Source organism: Elaeis guineensis, chromosome 13 (genome assembly GCF_000442705.2).
Source record: "Elaeis guineensis isolate ETL-2024a chromosome 13, EG11, whole genome shotgun sequence".
In the NCBI taxonomy this organism is placed as follows: domain Eukaryota; kingdom Viridiplantae; phylum Streptophyta; class Magnoliopsida; order Arecales; family Arecaceae; genus Elaeis; species Elaeis guineensis.
In genome coordinates this window covers 71389806-71407033 of record NC_026005.2, presented here as the reverse complement: position 1 = coordinate 71407033, position 17228 = coordinate 71389806, and the positions used below count along the sequence as shown (strand labels likewise).

At 38.2% G+C, this 17228-nt stretch overlaps 1 protein-coding gene across 7 annotated transcripts; it reads left to right on the top strand.

Annotated features, from left to right (window-relative positions):
• Positions 1-769: 769 nt before the first annotated feature.
• Positions 770-16412, top strand: LOC105056024 (putative pentatricopeptide repeat-containing protein At3g25970). 7 transcript variants are annotated; one of them, XM_073247449.1, is made up of 6 exons: positions 770-3782; positions 3979-4068; positions 6483-6681; positions 14424-14472; positions 14568-14724; positions 15853-16412. In XM_073247449.1, exon 1 carries the CDS (start codon positions 1088-1090, stop codon positions 3425-3427), a length of 2340 nt encoding a protein of 779 aa, XP_073103550.1. In that variant the 5' UTR covers positions 770-1087; the 3' UTR covers positions 3428-3782; positions 3979-4068; positions 6483-6681; positions 14424-14472; positions 14568-14724; positions 15853-16412. The 7 variants fall into 7 exon arrangements, with proteins under 7 accessions (XP_073103550.1, XP_073103551.1, XP_073103548.1 ...); XM_073247450.1 differs by having other exon boundaries at positions 6480-6681; XM_073247447.1 differs by having other exon boundaries at positions 3979-6681.
• Positions 16413-17228: the final 816 nt, after the last annotated feature.

Sequence of the window (17228 nt, the reverse complement as noted above, 5' to 3'; positions counted from 1 at the left end):
TTCTTTTTTCCGATTTTAAGAAGAATTGAAGGGAACATATAAAATAAGAAAGAAGAAAAAAAAAAGGATAAATGTTATCTGTAAGAAAATAATTTTTTCATCTTGAAAAGATAAAAATATTGATAAATTGATCAATGAAAAAATTAATCAATTTTTTGATAATATTTATCCATAAAAGAACAGACTCTTAAGGCTGACTTCAAGATCTCTTACCCACATGGGAAAGGGGCGATATTATGGAAGAAATATTTCTATTCCACCTTATAAGTTCGTCCAAAATGTAACTAACTTGGATACATGAGTTTGGGTAAATCACATAAAAATTATGATAAATATTACCTATTTGACTAATGAATCTCACCCTATTTCTTTCTCGTAGACCATTTATTACACCCTATAAAAAAATTGGTATCTGGCTATAAATAAAATAAATTCTGAAGTAAGGATGCATGTTAATATTTTAGTTTTAAGAAGATTTACATAAGCAAAAAAAGATATATATTATTTTTAAAAAAGTCATAAGATAGTGGGATCTTTCTTTTTTCCAATGTTAATAAAAAATTGAGGAGAAAATATAAACTAAGAAAGAAGAAAAAAATATGAAGATTATTGTAAACCAATGAATCTCACCCTATTATTTTTCTAAGAAAAAGCCATAAGATGGTGGGATTTTTCTTTTTTCTGATTTTAAGAAGAATTGAGGGGAAAATATAAAATAAGAAAGAAGAAAAAGAAAAAAAAAAAAAAAACCGCCCACGATAGGGTTCGATCCGACGCCTAAAAGGTTAAGAGCTTGTGCCCTACAAGCTGCGCTAGACGGGTTTGGGGCCAAAGAAAATCAAAAGGCTATCATTTGAGAGCATTTGACCCATAACCTTTTTCCCCGGCCCGAATCCTACCCACCACACAACCCCACCCCCCCGTCCGTACGATCCAGCTGTCCAAATGTCCAATTCTCCCGTATAGTTATTTTATTTTATTATAATATCAAATTCTTTTTATTTGCGAAAGTTTGAATTACTTTTGGAGTATTTATGCTCTTCCCTCCAAATTCCAATTCCTCAGATTTACATAGATTTTTTTCCTTATGTTTGGTAGTTATGCTGTTAAGGTTTTCCCAACTGCTGCTACCATGAAGCTCGCGATCTCCACCCCCTCCTATTCTTTGATAGCATCCGCCATTAAATCTTCGATAGCCCAAAATTCTCTACCAGTTGGCAAATCCCTCCATGCTCATATCATCAAGATTGGATCTTTACATGAGACTGTTCTCTGTAACCATCTCCTTAACCTTTACTCTAAATCCCACCAACCGGACGATGCCCGCAAGCTCTTCGAAGAAATGCCCGAAAGAAACCTGATCTCTTATTCCACCTTAATATCTTCCAATTCTAGATCTGGTGATCCCAATCTTGCCTTGCATCTGATGGCTGAGTTGCATAAATTAGCCTTTGAGCCCAACCAGTTCGTGTTCTCTAGCTCAATTGCAGCTTGTTCCAAGTTGAAATATTTGAGCTCGGGGGAGCAAATGCATGCCCAAGTGATTGTCTCTGGTTTTGGATCAGACTCTTTCGTGAGCACAACTCTAATCGACATGTACTCAAAGCTTGGTTATCCAGAGTTGGCTGTTTCAGTTTTCAGGCGGCGCCTAGTTGGCGATCCAGTCATGCTTAATTCTATGATTTCCGGTTATGTGAGCTTTGGTGCCTATGAGGATGCTCTACGGCTCTTTGGAGAAGCAAGGCGGGATTTTGATTTCAAGCCAACAGAATTCAGTTTCGGTAGCTTGATTAAGGCCTGCTCAGAATCGGAAAGGGATATTGGGGAGCAAATTCATGGTTTTATAGTGAAGACTGGATTTGATTCTAATTGTTTTGTTGGAACCTCTCTCATTGATATGTATGGTAGGTTCGGAGATATAGAAAGCTTGGAAACAGTTTTCAAGAACATCATGTCTGCTGATACTGCTGTATACAATGCCATGATTGGTGGATATTCGAAAAATGAGCTAGATGGGATTGCACTGCAATATTTCTCTGAGCTGAGGTTGGAAAGCTTCGAACCAAATGAGTGCACATTATCTGGTGCTCTTAAATCCTGTGGTGGTTTGAAGTCTTTTGACTTGGGAAGGACAATTCATGGGATTGTGGAGAAGTCCAGGTTTCAGCAAAATTTGGTAGTTAACACTGCTTTGATTGATATGTACATGAAATGTGGTATGGTGGCAGAAGGTTGTGAAGTTTTTGATTGCATGCGGGAAAGAAATACCATCTCGTACAATTCATTAATTTCTGGGCATGGGCAAAATGGAAATTTTAGTGAGGCTATTGCCCTGTTTGTTGAGATGAACCGCCAACATCTAGACATGGATCTTGCTACCTTTGTTGCTTTGATGCCATCATGCTGCGGACATGAATGGAGCCTCTATGTTCATGTAGTTAAGCATGGTTTTGGGTCAGATTTGATGGTCAAAAATGCACTATTAGATGGTTTACTCAAAAAGGGTGCAGCAGAGGAGGCTATAGAATTTTTCGGTAAGATGAAAGAGAGAAATGTTATCTCATGGACGACAATCATATCAGGACTCACTCAGTTGGGTCTCCATTCCGATGCAATAGAGCTCTTTAAAACAATGTGCTCTACAGAAGTCTATCCTAACAGTTTCACTTTTTCCAGCATCTTAAAGGCTTGTGGTCACCTAACTGGTTTAGACCAAGGAAGATGCATCCATGGATGCAGCATAAAGCATGGGATAATGGATGAATTCACCAACAGTGCTATGTTGGATATGTATGCAAGATGTGGAGCTTTGGAAGATGGCAGAAGGCTGTTTGATGAACTCATGAACAAAGACATAGTCTTTTGGAACACAATGATCTCTGGATATGCCTATCATGGACATGGGCATGAGGCACTGGATCTATATGCTAAGATGGAAAAGCATAATATTGATCCGAACCATGTGACTTTTGTTTCTCTTTTGTCAGCATGTAGCCACTGTGGTCTAGTTGAAAATGGAGTTCAACTCTTTGATAAGATGGCTTCTATGTATGGGATAGTCCCATGCATGGAACACTATGGATGCATGGTTGATCTGTTTGGAAGGGCTGGAATGTTGGATAGGGCAAGACTCTTTATTGAAAACATGCCGTTTGAGGCTGATGCATCCGTGTGGACAGTATTTTTAGGTGCTTGCAAGGTTCATGGTAATGTTGAGCTAGCACGACTTGCTAGGGACCATGTAATGGGAATGCAAGGGGAAGAAAGCCCAACACTTGTCCTCATGTCCAATATGTATTCTGAAGTAGGGAAGTGGGATGATGCAGAAAATGCCAGGAGGAGAATGAGAGTAGGATTGAGAAAGGAACCTGGATTAAGCTGGGTGAGGACTACAGAAGAGCCTCTATGCAGTAATGGTGCTATTTAACAAAAAATGTCCTTTGGCTGCTACATGAAGAATTTGCAATGAGTGCTTTGAATAGAAGGGGTACATGGAACAACCAATAGATTGCTGTTGTGAAGGATGACAACAGATTTGGGCTGGGTGAGGACTACAGTTATGGTGCTGGGTGAGGACTACAGAAGAGCCTCTATGCAGTTAGGGTGCTATTTAACAAGAAATGTCCTTTGGTTGCTACATGAAGAATTTGCAATGAGTGCTTTGAATAGAAGGGGTACATGGAACAACCAACAGATTGCTGTTGTGAAGGATGACTGAAACATGGGCTTCTCAGAGCTTTCCATCTGCATTCTACCATTTAAGCATGAATCAGATCTACATGGTACAGAGCGTTCTTATTCCCAACCAGAACTATTCAAATTTCTCATTAATGGCAAGCTCTTATGCCTCTCAAGAAATTACTTTTAGCAGTGGGCATCTCTGCGGAATGTTTCTGGTTATCATTCTACTGAATGTCTTTCCTCCCTTGGCTTTTCTCCTATAAATTCTAATTCTAGTTGGATTATCATGAATTGCAGGAGAAAATATTTAAAAACAGATACATAAAGGCATGCTCCACAGGATAAGCAGGATCCTTGTTTTCTTGATGATTGAGTCTGTCAGAGCAAGTAAGAGTTCTAAATTGGGGTGGACATTGTTTTTAATTAGATACTATTACCAATGACTCCTCTTCTTGTTCATATATTCTTACCTGATTTTGATGTAGTTTAGTTTGCCACGGCACACCCCTATGGTTCTTGATAGAATACTTCACATCTGCTGTACGTTGTACTTCAGGATGACAATGGAAATTTCAGTGCCATGCCTCATTTGATAATATGTTTTAGGTATATCATAGGTCACAAATTGGACAATTTTAGATTATTCAGATGTAATTGCTACCTCTAGAGGCATTTTTGAAGCCTATCATGAATTTTAGGTGATTGAGTCAAAGGTGGCATCATGAAATAAGGCATCACAATTGTAGATTGTGTGAAGAGGATGCTGTCTACTATTATAATGGGCTATTAGTTTTGACTAGTTAAGAATCCATTTAGAAAACTAACTAGTTAAGATAGACAAAATAGTAACATGGCCTTTCAAAGATGACGCTGAGTTGATGATATGGTAGTAGACTTAGTGGAAGGGAAGTTTTGTCAAGGCTTACAGATACCTTTGTGATTTATCTATTTGACCAGTGTGAAAATACTATGCAAATTTAAGGAAATGTGTTTTCGAATATCTTGAATTGAGTATGAGTTGATGCACCAGCAAGAAATCTGTGGAACTTCTAGTTTTCAGTTTGTAAATCATGTAGAAGTGGTAGCCATATTGAATAGTTGGGATTTTTGTTTTGGAATTGTTATCCAAAACTTCAGAAGATCTAGACTCAAATATAGGTTGCATTTGGCATCAATTTAAACTTTCATTTTTCATGAAAATTGAAGGTAGTTTTTTTTTTTTTTTTTAAAGGCCAAGACCCAAAACTTATTCAGTAGTCATTTGGGTTAAATTTTGCAGCAGTGGTGGCCGTGACAGTGTCAATGGAGGCCAATGAAGTTGGTGGTGGCAGTAGCAACAGAGGCACTGGCTATGGCCATGGCTGTTTTGGTTTTCAAAAATTGTGAAAACTAGAGTTTTTTAGTTTCCTCAATTTATCAAAACTGAGAAAGGAATTTAAAAAACTAAAATTGGAAACTTCATTACGGCATGCCATTTCCGCCTTTGTTTCTGTGCTTTTGAAAATGAAAACTGAAAATTTGAAACTCAAGGGGATCCCAAACAGGCCCTAGTTAACCATGGTACTCTCCCTCTCTCTCTCATACACAAGCACGTGCACACAAACAACGTATATATATGCATGCATGCATGTATGTTAGTATGTATGTATGAGAAATTTAGGAACATCTATATACAAAAATGTTGGGAATATGGTTTTCTTGATGATTCATATCTTAGTGGTCAAAATCTTCTGCCTAGGACAATTCACTCGCTTTGGAATCTTCCTAGAATCCTGAACCCACACCCACTTCCATTGTGTTTGTTTCCTAACTAACAGGGCTTCTGAAATATCTGCTTCCTTGAACTTGCGCCCACATCTGTTATTGCACTTTTTCTGGATTTTAGCAACTAGCATTTATATATATCACAAAATTTAGGTGTTCTGTAGAGGCATTTGGATGACCTTGTATAGCAGCAGTTGACGAGATCTTTTTCTTTCTTTTCCACATACTTGTTCTACTTGCATGGATGCACCAGAACAAAATCATGGACCAAATTTAGATCTCAATGTCCATTGTCTAGACTCCTTCCTGCACCCAATAGCTTAAGCTATTTTATAATACATATGTAAGCTTTTTGTATTTCTTCTACAACCCCTAAAATTGGAAAAATAAAATGAAATGCTAATAGCTCAAGTCTTTGTACAATAGCATCAACATGCAGTTTAATGTCAACAAAGTCATTGCCTCCCAGGATAACCTAGCAGCAGATCTCCTACTTCCAGGTGGTAGGAAATTCCTGCAGCTTCTATGTGGTACACATTGATGAGGTTCTCTTTCTATTTAAACCAACCTCCCTGGTGAACTAGATGCTGGCTAGCTGTGCACAGACATAAATAAGTGTTCCATCCACCAATTCATGTTTCAACTATCCCAAACTTCCAAATTTTGAAATCCCTACAGATTTCTTTCATAAACTTTGCAATTGATTCTGGATTGTAGGATGACAAGAAAAATGATAGAGCAATTGCTCATGAGATTAGAAGCTTGCATTGCAGTTAAAAATAATAAATGAAAAGCTGACGAACCATTCAGAACAAAGCTATGCCTAAGAAATGAACAATGACAAATAATCGACCAAACTCCTTTCCTTTGCTTTCTTCTTAATATTGCTCATTCTCTTGCTAGCTGTTTCTGTTTCTTTTCTTTCTTTCGTTTCTTGTCTATTTATCTCATCTCACTAACATGAAATCCAATCAAGATTGCATCGAGTCTGTAATACAATCTGCATAAAATGTACCTTCCTTTTTGTTGGGTAGCAGGCAGGGTGAGGGGTTGATTTGGTTAAGGGGGCCCCACTCGAACAACGCAACCGAAGACATAGGATTGGCTACGCAGACAACCGTTGAAACTCCTCAGGCATTAGTCCAGGTCTCACACTCCTTGTGGTCGTGGCCTGTCTTGGATAATAAAACAGCGGCACCATCAGCTTCTTGGTATACATTATAAATGTTAGCAAAGGTACAACCCTGATGTAACCTGTCCATTGGACGTCTTCTTTTTGCCACCTCTTTTTTCTGTTGAAGTGCAACAGAGGACTTGCTCCCTGTTGGGGAGATTGGATTGCAATAGGATTTTATTTGTCCTGAGTTGAGTCTTCTTAGTTTTACATGAAGGTGTCTATCTCATAACCTCGAAATTTTTATTTGATTATTTTTTAAAAAAATTACAGAAACACTTTTCTCAACTTTAACTCAATTTTATTTACATCCATGTATTTTAAAAAATGTCAAACTGGCCTTTTAGTTATCGATATGTTCCAATGAAGTCCAGCCGTCTATCTCCATTAATAAATTTTTTATAAAATGATGAAAATATTTTTATCTCCATCTTCTTCCTCCTTCCTCCTCTCCCCGATGGATCCCTTCTTCCTCAATCGCCGGCATCTCTCTTTCTCCCTCCTCCTTCCTCCTCTTTCTTCTCCTTCCCTTCCTCCTCATCTATTTCTCCTCCTTCATAGCGGCTTCCTCCACCTCACTCATTTCTCTATCTTCTCCTCTTCTCATCTATTTTTCTTTCTCATCCTCCTACTTTAAGCCACTCATAAACCATCTCCATCCATGGCGGCCCCCTCCACCGCCATCCCTTTTTATCTTCCTCCTCTTCTTCTTCTCCATCCTCATCTCCTCATCCTCCTCCAACCCATTTTTTGTCGATGGTTTCTTTCCTCTCCTTCCCTTTCTTCTTATCCACTTCTCCTCCTCATCCTCTTTCTCCTCCTCATTCTCTTCCTCCTCCAAACCTATCTATTCCTCTATCCGTCTCTCCACCTCTTTTTCTTCCTCCTCATCCTCCTTCTCGTCTAAACCATTCATAAGCTATCTCCCTCCATGATGGCTTCTTCGACCTATCTCTTCTTGCTGACATCCCATATCCTTCCTCTCCACCTTCTTCTCTTTCTTGTCCTCCTCCAACTCATTTCTCGCCAACGGCCTTTCTCCCTTCCTTCTTTTTCTTCCATCCACTTCTTTTCATCTTCTTTCTTTTTCAAATTCATCTATGAATAAGAGGTATTTTCATCAATTAAAAGAGAAAGCTAATATCGTTTGTTAGTAAAATGGTTTGTTAGTAAAATGAACGGTTGGATTGTATTAGAATGTATTGATAATTAAAAAAGTTAATTTGATACTTTTTAAAATACAGAAGTGTAAATGAAATTGGACTAAAGTTGAGAAAGTGTTTCTGTAATTTTTTTTTTTATTTCTTTATGTGCATAAAGATATAAGAGTGCTATCTTATGATGGACTGTGTAGATTATATGAACAAATGTATTTGGTTTTTGTCTATAATCTGCGCAAACAAAATTCAGGATTGTTTGAGGGTTCGTATAGGTAATGCAGAGAGTGAAAGACTGGCACTCCCGTGCAAGTTGCTCCCAGGAGAAAAAAGTCCATCACTGGACAGATATTATGGAAAGTTGGATGCATTTTCTTAAAGGATTCCGAGCTTCAGCTTGCTGAATGTCCTCAGCCATAAATCAGACTTACTGCAGTTTGAGATGAGGAGGGAATCATTTGGGCTGACCCTTCTCAGTTCAAGGTGTAAGTGTAAGGTTTTCATGGATCAACCCTCTTTAATTCAAGGTGTATGATCTCTTTGAGGATCAGTATCTGGTCATTTCCACATAATAGACAGTGCCGAAATCTATGGGCTGGGAAAAAACACTGCGAGGCATAATTATCGGTGTCCTAACAATCTTGCACCCTGTAAAGCCAATATCCTATAATTTTGAAATTGTAGTTCTTTGATCCTTTATCGGCAATTTTGGACTTTCAAGGGTGAAGGTGTGATAGCCCAAAATGAAAAAAAAAAAAAAAAACAGAGCAACCGGGAAGAAGACTCCCGGTAGGAGTCTTCTTCTCCGGCGATTCCCGGGCAAAATAGGACTCCTAGGACCCCTCGGAGTCCTAGGGTGCTCTATAAGAAGACCCCTTTCCCTTGAGACCGATCATCGGCCTCTTCTTCCTCTCCTTCCCTCCGATTTTCCTGAAATTAAGCCGCGATCACCGTTTTGATTTTTCGCCGTGATCGCCGCCGGCGAGGGCTCTGGAGGCTGAGGTAAGTTTCCCTCTTCCTCCCCTCTTTCTTCTCCTTCCTCCCCGTGCATTGTACGCGGCTGCCGGCGACGAATGTTGCCGATCTTTCGGTCGGGAAAGACGCCCTGTTTTTGGGCCCTTTTCCTTGGATTTTCCGGCACCGGCGATCGGAATTGATCGCCGGCCCCGCTCCTCCGTGACCGGGGGAGTGGCCCCCCGTCGGCCGCCGGCCTCCGCTGTTGCGGCCGTGGCCCGAACGGCCGGACAAGGCCGGAGAACCCCCACCGTCCCCTGTTCGGCCGGGAAGAACCAAGAAAAAAAAAAGAAGAAAAGAAGAAAAAGAAGAAAAAGAAAAAGAAGAAAAAGAAAAGAGAAAGAAGAAAAAGAAAAAGAAGAAAAAGAAAAGAGAAAGAAGGAAAAAAAAGAAAAAGAAAAGAAAAGAAAAGAAAATAATAATAATAATAATAATAAATAAATATATATATATATATATATATATTTATATATATATATGTATGAACAAATAAATAAATAAAATAAAATAAAATAAAAATTGAAATTGATGAGAGAGAGTTTCTCTCTCTTCTCTCTCTTCTCTCAATCTGAACCCTGATTTTCTCTCTCTGGAATTGGACTTTTTCTCTCTACTTTCTCTCTCTAGAATTTTCTCTCTCTAGCTTGTTTCTCTCTCTGGATGGATTTTTCTCTCTCTAAAATTATCCTTCTAGGATTAGCATAGGGGAAGGCTTCATCTGATGATTCTGATCGAGTTTAGAGACGAGTCTGATTTTAAGCAAGATTTTAATTTTGGGATTTGTTAGATTTAATTTTGAATTAAAATTAATGTAAAAATATAATTTTGGATAATAGGCACGGAAGAATCTCCTAGAAGTTAGTCGATCCGTTCATTCAGTGCTCCGTGAAAGGTAAGTAATGAATCATCTTCTCGAGATATTCCATATTTATTTTGAAAATAAATAATTATTCTCTGAAATTATACATGATTTATGGAATTATGTTTTGAAAGAAAAGTGCTTTTGAAATGTTATGGTATATCGATTTATGCACATGTTTAGTGAAAGATTATGATATATATTGTGGTACTAAGTGTTTTGATATAGATCGGATTTATGCTCTCAGCCTAACTATGTTTCAGTGGGCCCCGCCAATGGGGATTATACGTTGGTACTTTGTGGACCCTGCCAGTGGGGGTTGTGCGCTGGTATTTGTGGACCCTGCCAGTGGGGGTTGTGCGCTGGTATTTCTGGACCCTGCCAGTGGGGGTTGTGCGCTGGTATTCTGTGGACCCCGCCAATGGGGGTTAAACGTTGGTCATAGTCGAGGCTGTTGAGTTACGAGTGTTTTTGAATCGAATCGGATTTATGAATATTATATGTGAATATTTGAAAATATTGGATCTGCATTAAATCAGCATGAAATATATTTTTATGTTTTATTTGCAGCATTGTTCTTGAAAATTAAATAATATCTGAATATCTGGTAGAGATACTTGTTACTTACTGGGCTGTCTAGCTCATTACCTTTCTTTCTATTTTTCAGATTCAGATAATTAATTTCGAGCGTGGGAAGAAATTTTGGGACAGAGCTTTTAGAGGCGAGATTTAGCATTGTCAACACTTCAATTGAATTTAGATTTATTGTTTTAGAAAATTTTATTGGATGTAAGACATTTGATTTAATTACATGAATTACAGTTGAATAATAATTATTTGAATTTATTCCGCTGCGATGCATTGATATCGTGATGAGATGCCTTGCATGCTTATGGAGAGAGTTCTTCATGAGTATGCGGCGGTTGCCGCGACCCTCGATTCACAATCTCGGATCGGGGGCGTGACAATTAATATGGTATCAGAGCATAAGTGGATAAATTATAACACATAGAATTTGACATAGTATGAGTGTAGGTGGGTAAACATTAGGAATATTGGGACGTTAGAGTATGAGCATCATAATAAACCCATCCTAACAAATAGAAAATTGAATCTAATAAGGTTTTACTACCACAAGGTTACCATGCCTCCCCGTAGAATGACAAGAACTACTCAAGGAATTGCAAGAGAGACATCACAACCACAGGATGGTAACACTCCCCATCTGACCAGTGGCACCCCTCAGGAGGAGGGAGTCGTAGATTCTAATGGGAGTACTTCGAGAGTACGTCAAGAACCAGATATGGCTCAGTTAATGCAGACCCTAATCAGGATGGTACAAGCACAACAACAAATACAGCAGCAAATGTTTGAACAACAGCAGATACAACGAGATACACAACAACATCAGCATCCACCACCACAACATGGAGAGCAACCAGTACAACGGAATAATATTTCAGAATTTAAAAAGCTTGCTCCTCCAGCTTTCAAGGGGACTACTGAACCTTTGGAGGCTGACAACTGGATAATGGAGATGGAGAAGGCTTTCGCTGTCCAAGAGTGTCTTGATGAAGAAAAGATTCGATATGCAGCTTATTTACTACAAGGAGAAGCATACAACTGGTGTCAGCGACTACAGCGCAAGCATGAACAAGATGGTGAAATACTTACCTGGGAAAGATTTCGGATTGCATTCTATGATCAGTATTTTCCTCGGAGTATAAGGATCCAGAAAGAGCAAGAGTTTATTTATTTGAAGCAAAAGGGTATGAGTGTGACCGAATATGAAGCAAAATTTACAGAGTTAGCAAAATTTGCTCCGAGATTAGTGGATGGTGAGCAAGAACGTGTTCACAAGTTTGAGATGGGACTGAGAACTGAGATTCGAAAACAAGTGGTTCCTTATGAATTGACAACTTATGCAGATGTGGTAAACAAAGCACTGATAATTGAAAGGGAAGTCAATGAAGAACGCATGGAAAGGGAAAGAAGGCAAAGAAAGAGAGCACAATCAAATGATACACAAGGGCAGAATAATAAAAACATCAAAAGATCAGCTAAGGGAGCAGTAGACAATAAGACTCAACAGATTGATGGTGAGCCGTGCTCCAGATGTGGCAAAAATCATGCAGATAAGGATTGCTATTGGAATACCGGTGCTTGTTTCAAATGTGGACAGAAGGATCATAAAATTGCTAGCTGCCCGCTAAATACTGAAAATCAAGCTGGCAAAAGAACTCATGAAGGACAACATAAGGGTGGCGGACCGATTTCTAAAACTCAGGGAAGAGTTTATGCACTTACTCAGCAGAATCCACAGGCTTCCAATACAATGGTGACAGGTATGAAAAATTTCGAGGACGAAATTTCTTTTTAGGGGTGAAGAATGTGATAGCCCAAAATGAAAAAAAAAAAAAAAAAAAAACAGAGCAACCGGGAAGAAGACTCCCGGTAGGAGTCTTCTTCTCCGGCGATTCCCGGGCAAAATAGGACTCCTAGGACCCCTCGGAGTCCTAGGGTGCTCTATAAGAAGACCCCTTTCCCTTGAGACCGATCATCGGCCTCTTCTTCCTCTCCTTCCTCCGATTTTCCTGAAATTAAGCCGCGATCACCGTTTTGATTTCTCGCCGTGATCGCCGCCGGCGAGGGCTCTGGAGGCTGAGGTAAGTTTCCCTCTTCCTCCCTCTTTCTTCTCCTTCCTCCCCGTGCATTGTACGCGGCTGCCGGCGACGAATGTTGCCGATCTTTCGGTCGGGAAAGACGCCCTATTTTTGGGCCCTTTTCCTTGGATTTTCCGGCACCGGCGATCGGAATTGATCGCCGGCCCCGCTCCTCCGTGACCGGGGAGTGGCCCCCCGTCGGCCGCCGGCCTCCGCTGTGGCGGCCGTGGCCCGAACGGCCGGACAAGGCCGGAGAACCCCCACCGTCCCCTGTTCGGCCGGGAAGAACCAAGAAAAAAAAAAGAAGAAAAGAAGAAAAAGAAGAAAAAGAAAAAGAAGAAAAAGAAAAGAGAAAGAAGAAAAAGAAAAAGAAGAAAAAGAAAAGAGAAAGAAGGAAAAAAAAGAAAAAGAAAAGAAAAGAAAAGAAAATAATAATAATAATAATAATAAATAAATATATATATATATATATATTTATATATATATATATGTATGAACAAATAAATAAATAAAATAAAATAAAATAAAAATTGAAATTGATGAGAGAGAGTTTCTCTCTCTTCTCTCTCTTCTCTCAATCTGAACCCTGATTTTCTCTCTCTGGAATTGGACTTTTTCTCTCTACTTTCTCTCTCTAGAATTTTCTCTCTCTAGCTTGTTTCTCTCTCTGGATGGATTTTCTCTCTCTAAAATTATCCTTCTAGGATTAGCATAGGGGAAGGCTTCATCTGATGATTCTGATCGAGTTTAGAGACGAGTCTGATTTTAAGCAAGATTTTAATTTTGGGATTTGTTAGATTTAATTTTGAATTAAAATTAATGTAAAAATATAATTTTGGATAATAGGCACGGAAGAATCTCCTAGAAGTTAGTCGATCCGTTCATTCAGTGCTCCGTGAAAGGTAAGTAATGAATCATCTTCTCGAGATATTCCATATTTATTTTGAAAATAAATAATTATTCTCTGAAATTATACATGATTTATGGAATTATGTTTTGAAAGAAAAGTGCTTTTGAAATGTTATGGTATATCGATTTATGCACATGTTTAGTGAAAGATTATGATATATATTGTGGTACTAAGTGTTTTGATATAGATCGGATTTATGCTCTCAGCCTAACTATGTTTCAGTGGGCCCCGCCAATGGGGATTATACGTTGGTACTTTGTGGACCCTGCCAGTGGGGTTGTGCGCTGGTATTTGTGGACCCTGCCAGTGGGGGTTGTGCGCTGGTATTTCTGGACCCTGCCAGTGGGGGTTGTGCGCTGGTATTCTGTGGACCCCGCCAATGGGGGTTAAACGTTGGTCATAGTCGAGGCTGTTGAGTTACGAGTGTTTTTGAATCGAATCGGATTTATGAATATTATATGTGAATATTTGAAAATATTGGATCTGCATTAAATCAGCATGAAATATATTTTTATGTTTATTTGCAGCATTGTTCTTGAAAATTAAATAATATCTGAATATCTGGTAGAGATACTTGTTACTTACTGGGCTGTCTAGCTCATTACCTTTCTTTCTATTTTTCAGATTCAGATAATTAATTTCGAGCGTGGGAAGAAATTTTGGGACAGAGCTTTTAGAGGCGAGATTTAGCATTGTCAACACTTCAATTGAATTTAGATTTATTGTTTTAGAAAAATTTTATTGGATGTAAGACATTTGATTTAATTACATGAATTACAGTTGAATAATAATTATTTGAATTTATTCCGCTGCGATGCATTGATATCGTGATGAGATGCCTTGCATGCTTATGGAGAGAGTTCTTCATGAGTATGCGGCGGTTGCCGCGACCCTCGATTCACAATCTCGGATCGGGGGCGTGACAGAAGGACACTGGATACGTAAATGGGTGATGGCAGACGCAGCTAGCTGGTCGCTAACAAGGGTCGACCTATCAAATGAATGCTTATTGTAGTTCATTGATGTTGATAGGAATTAGTTGGAGAAGAGTACATAAAACCTGAGAAAATATAGATGGGCTACATCATCTTAATTATGGTTTGTTTGAAATAACATGCTCTGCCTTGCAGGCTATACCTGGTTTCACAGATCTTAAGCTTCCATTATGAGTTGATGTGCTTGTTTCATTTCCATTTAGCAGGTTCTTCTTCCAGACTCCTCTTTGTTACGTAACAAGCAAGCATCACTTGGTGAGTGAGAATCAGTTGTTAGAAGAAATAAACGAGTCATGCAAAGCAATTCACATTAAGATAAATATCATTTGGTCTCTAATTGGTTAATGCAGGCAAATGTTAGGAAATCTCGTTCGGCTTTGTTCGGGTGCCAATGCTAAACCGGCCTCGAAGTCAATGTTTTCAAGTTCAGAGATCGAGCAATCTGTGAAAGAGGCTGCATTCTTTGTCGATCTTGACTGACACCAACGACTGAAGAGCTCTTATAGGGTTAGTAATCCTACACATCTTGGCCCACAAATGAGGACCAAGAATTGAAAATGGATCCAATTAAAAAGATTTTACTATTGTTTCAGAAATTGAAATTAATATTTGATGATGGAAAAAAAATCAATAATAACCTGGTAAAAATAATTTCTGCATATATAAATGCAATATAAGTTTTTTGAGAATTTTATTGAGAAATATATGAATTTTATAACTAATATCTTGAAATACATCGATTCATATTGTGACAATATATTTAACTGTGTTTGATGGTTGATACCAAATATACACTCATTATCATCATGAAAGGTTCAAAGTCTAAGATTGGATGAGAGAGAGAGAGAAAGAGGTATCTTTCGCATGAAAGAATGATTATTATTATTTATTTTTTTTTGTGTCATCAACCATTGGATCGTGTTTTGCATGACGTTTAAAGCACGACATGCCTCTTTCTTGCATCTACAATATAAATTATAAAGCTAACATTATACTATGAAAGCTATACAAAATACAATTCAATGGTTGATATCGTAAAAAAATATTAATTATCTTTTGCATGATCCGAAGCTGAGAGAGAGAGAGAGAGAGAGAGAGAAGCCAGAATGAGTGAATTTTTTTCGAAAGGTATTAGTTGCATGAAAAGAAAATAACTCTACAACAGTGGCTATAGTTAATGACACTTTTGCTCGTAAATAGAATATTCAATTTAAACCAACATAGAAATTTAAATTCTAAAATAAAATATAAAGTAGTGAAAGTTATTTTTTTAAGAAAATTTTAGAAAGAGTCTACTTAATTATTATATTTACCTAATTAAAATAAACTTAATTTAAAATTTCATTGGACCCATATATCACCATGGCTGATACGTATGTTAACCTAAACTAACATGCATTTAGCTGAGAATGGAAGCATAATGATCAACACTTCAAGGCAGACAAAATAAAAACAAATACCCTCTCTTTGCAAATGTGAAAATATAGTTGATTTTTTCTTTTGCAAAATGCTTTAATTGTTTGCTGGATAATGTCTTGCTACAACATGATAATAAAACAATTTAATTTTTATAGTTAAGAATTTTAGATTATATAAACAGACCGTGATTTGAACTTGTTTCACTGAAATTGACAGCCATTATAAAGTCGTAACGCCGTTAAGTCTCTATCCCTACGGTCTCTCTGCTCACCCGAAAGCGGAACAGAGAAAGGTCGGCTCGCCTCTTTTTTTTTTTTTTTACCGCAATAATAATGAAATGATGAGCACATCGAAGTGGGTGCCCAAAGAAACACAGATGTGATGTGATTGGCGCGACCCAGTATCAAACCCCCGTCGCCTTTGCAGTAGCTACCAATTTGAATGCTCGTCCGCTTCTCTGTGTTCTTTTCCCCCTCGTGTTCAGGCCTAAAGGTGTGGTCTGGTTGGAGGCAGCCATTGGCCATCAAAGATGAGATATGTGGCACGAATGGCCGGCAGAAGACTTTATGCTTCCCTGCAAACCCTGCAAACTTTGTGGTTGCATCTCTTTTTCTCTGTCTGTTTATTTTTTCAAGAAAAGCATTGTAGCACGACCAGAAACATAGGAATGTAAAATGACAACTGGGAAACCGCTCACCAGTTCACATTCATGAGCATGACAAGTTGAGAAGATATAGAATACAGACGGCAACTAAAAAAAAAGGCTTTCCTTGCTATGCTTAGGCATGTGAATAATAGTTCACAATTTTTTTTATTGCTGGTATGATTTTTCAAATCATTCATGATAGATGGATTAGTTAAAAAAATTAAATATTGACTTATTATTCACAGATTTTAGTTAAAAAGAAATGATGCTATCAGCAGTACTATTTTTTGCTATCAGCAATTGTTTCTATCATCCTATTCTTGTTTTCCATATCATTATATATAAGTAACTCAATATTCTTTACCGCTGTTTTTGCAAATTTTTCTCAGAAATAACATTTATTGATTTTTGGCAGTCCTTATTCTTTCTGACCTTTTGTAAATATATATTCACATAATTTTGAAATTACCACCCAAGAAGCTCAGATGATGCAACCATGACAAATGGAGCACACTTCTGATATGAAGCTTTTAAAATACCCAAATTTCAGATATTTAAATCCCGCAACTTTCTCATCCACCCAAGAGACATTTAGATTAGAGGAATGCTCCTAACTCAGACCACTTCACCCTTGTAACGAGACCACAAGTTTGCAGGCCAATCTGCTATCAGATTTCCTTCTAATTAATTCCATATCGGTAGCTTTGAAATGGGAGATAGAATCATTGATATCACATGAAACCACTTGACTCTCTCATACAATCTTAGAGATGATTGTTTAGCGTGCATCTTCATGTTCTGGTGCTTGGTTGGCAGGTTCGCCATACGCTCCAGGGGTGCATCAGAATCTGAGATGTGTCATTAGTCGCAAAGATAACATCTTCATCACTGATTTACATATGACTAACATCACCTGCTAAGAACTTTTACCTGCTCTGTCATGCTT

Excerpts from the sequence above, each read along its gene's own strand:
- LOC105056024 (XM_073247449.1), top strand. The coding sequence starts at position 1,088 with ATGTTTGGTAGTTATGCTGTTAAGGTTTTCCCAACTGCTGCTACCATG.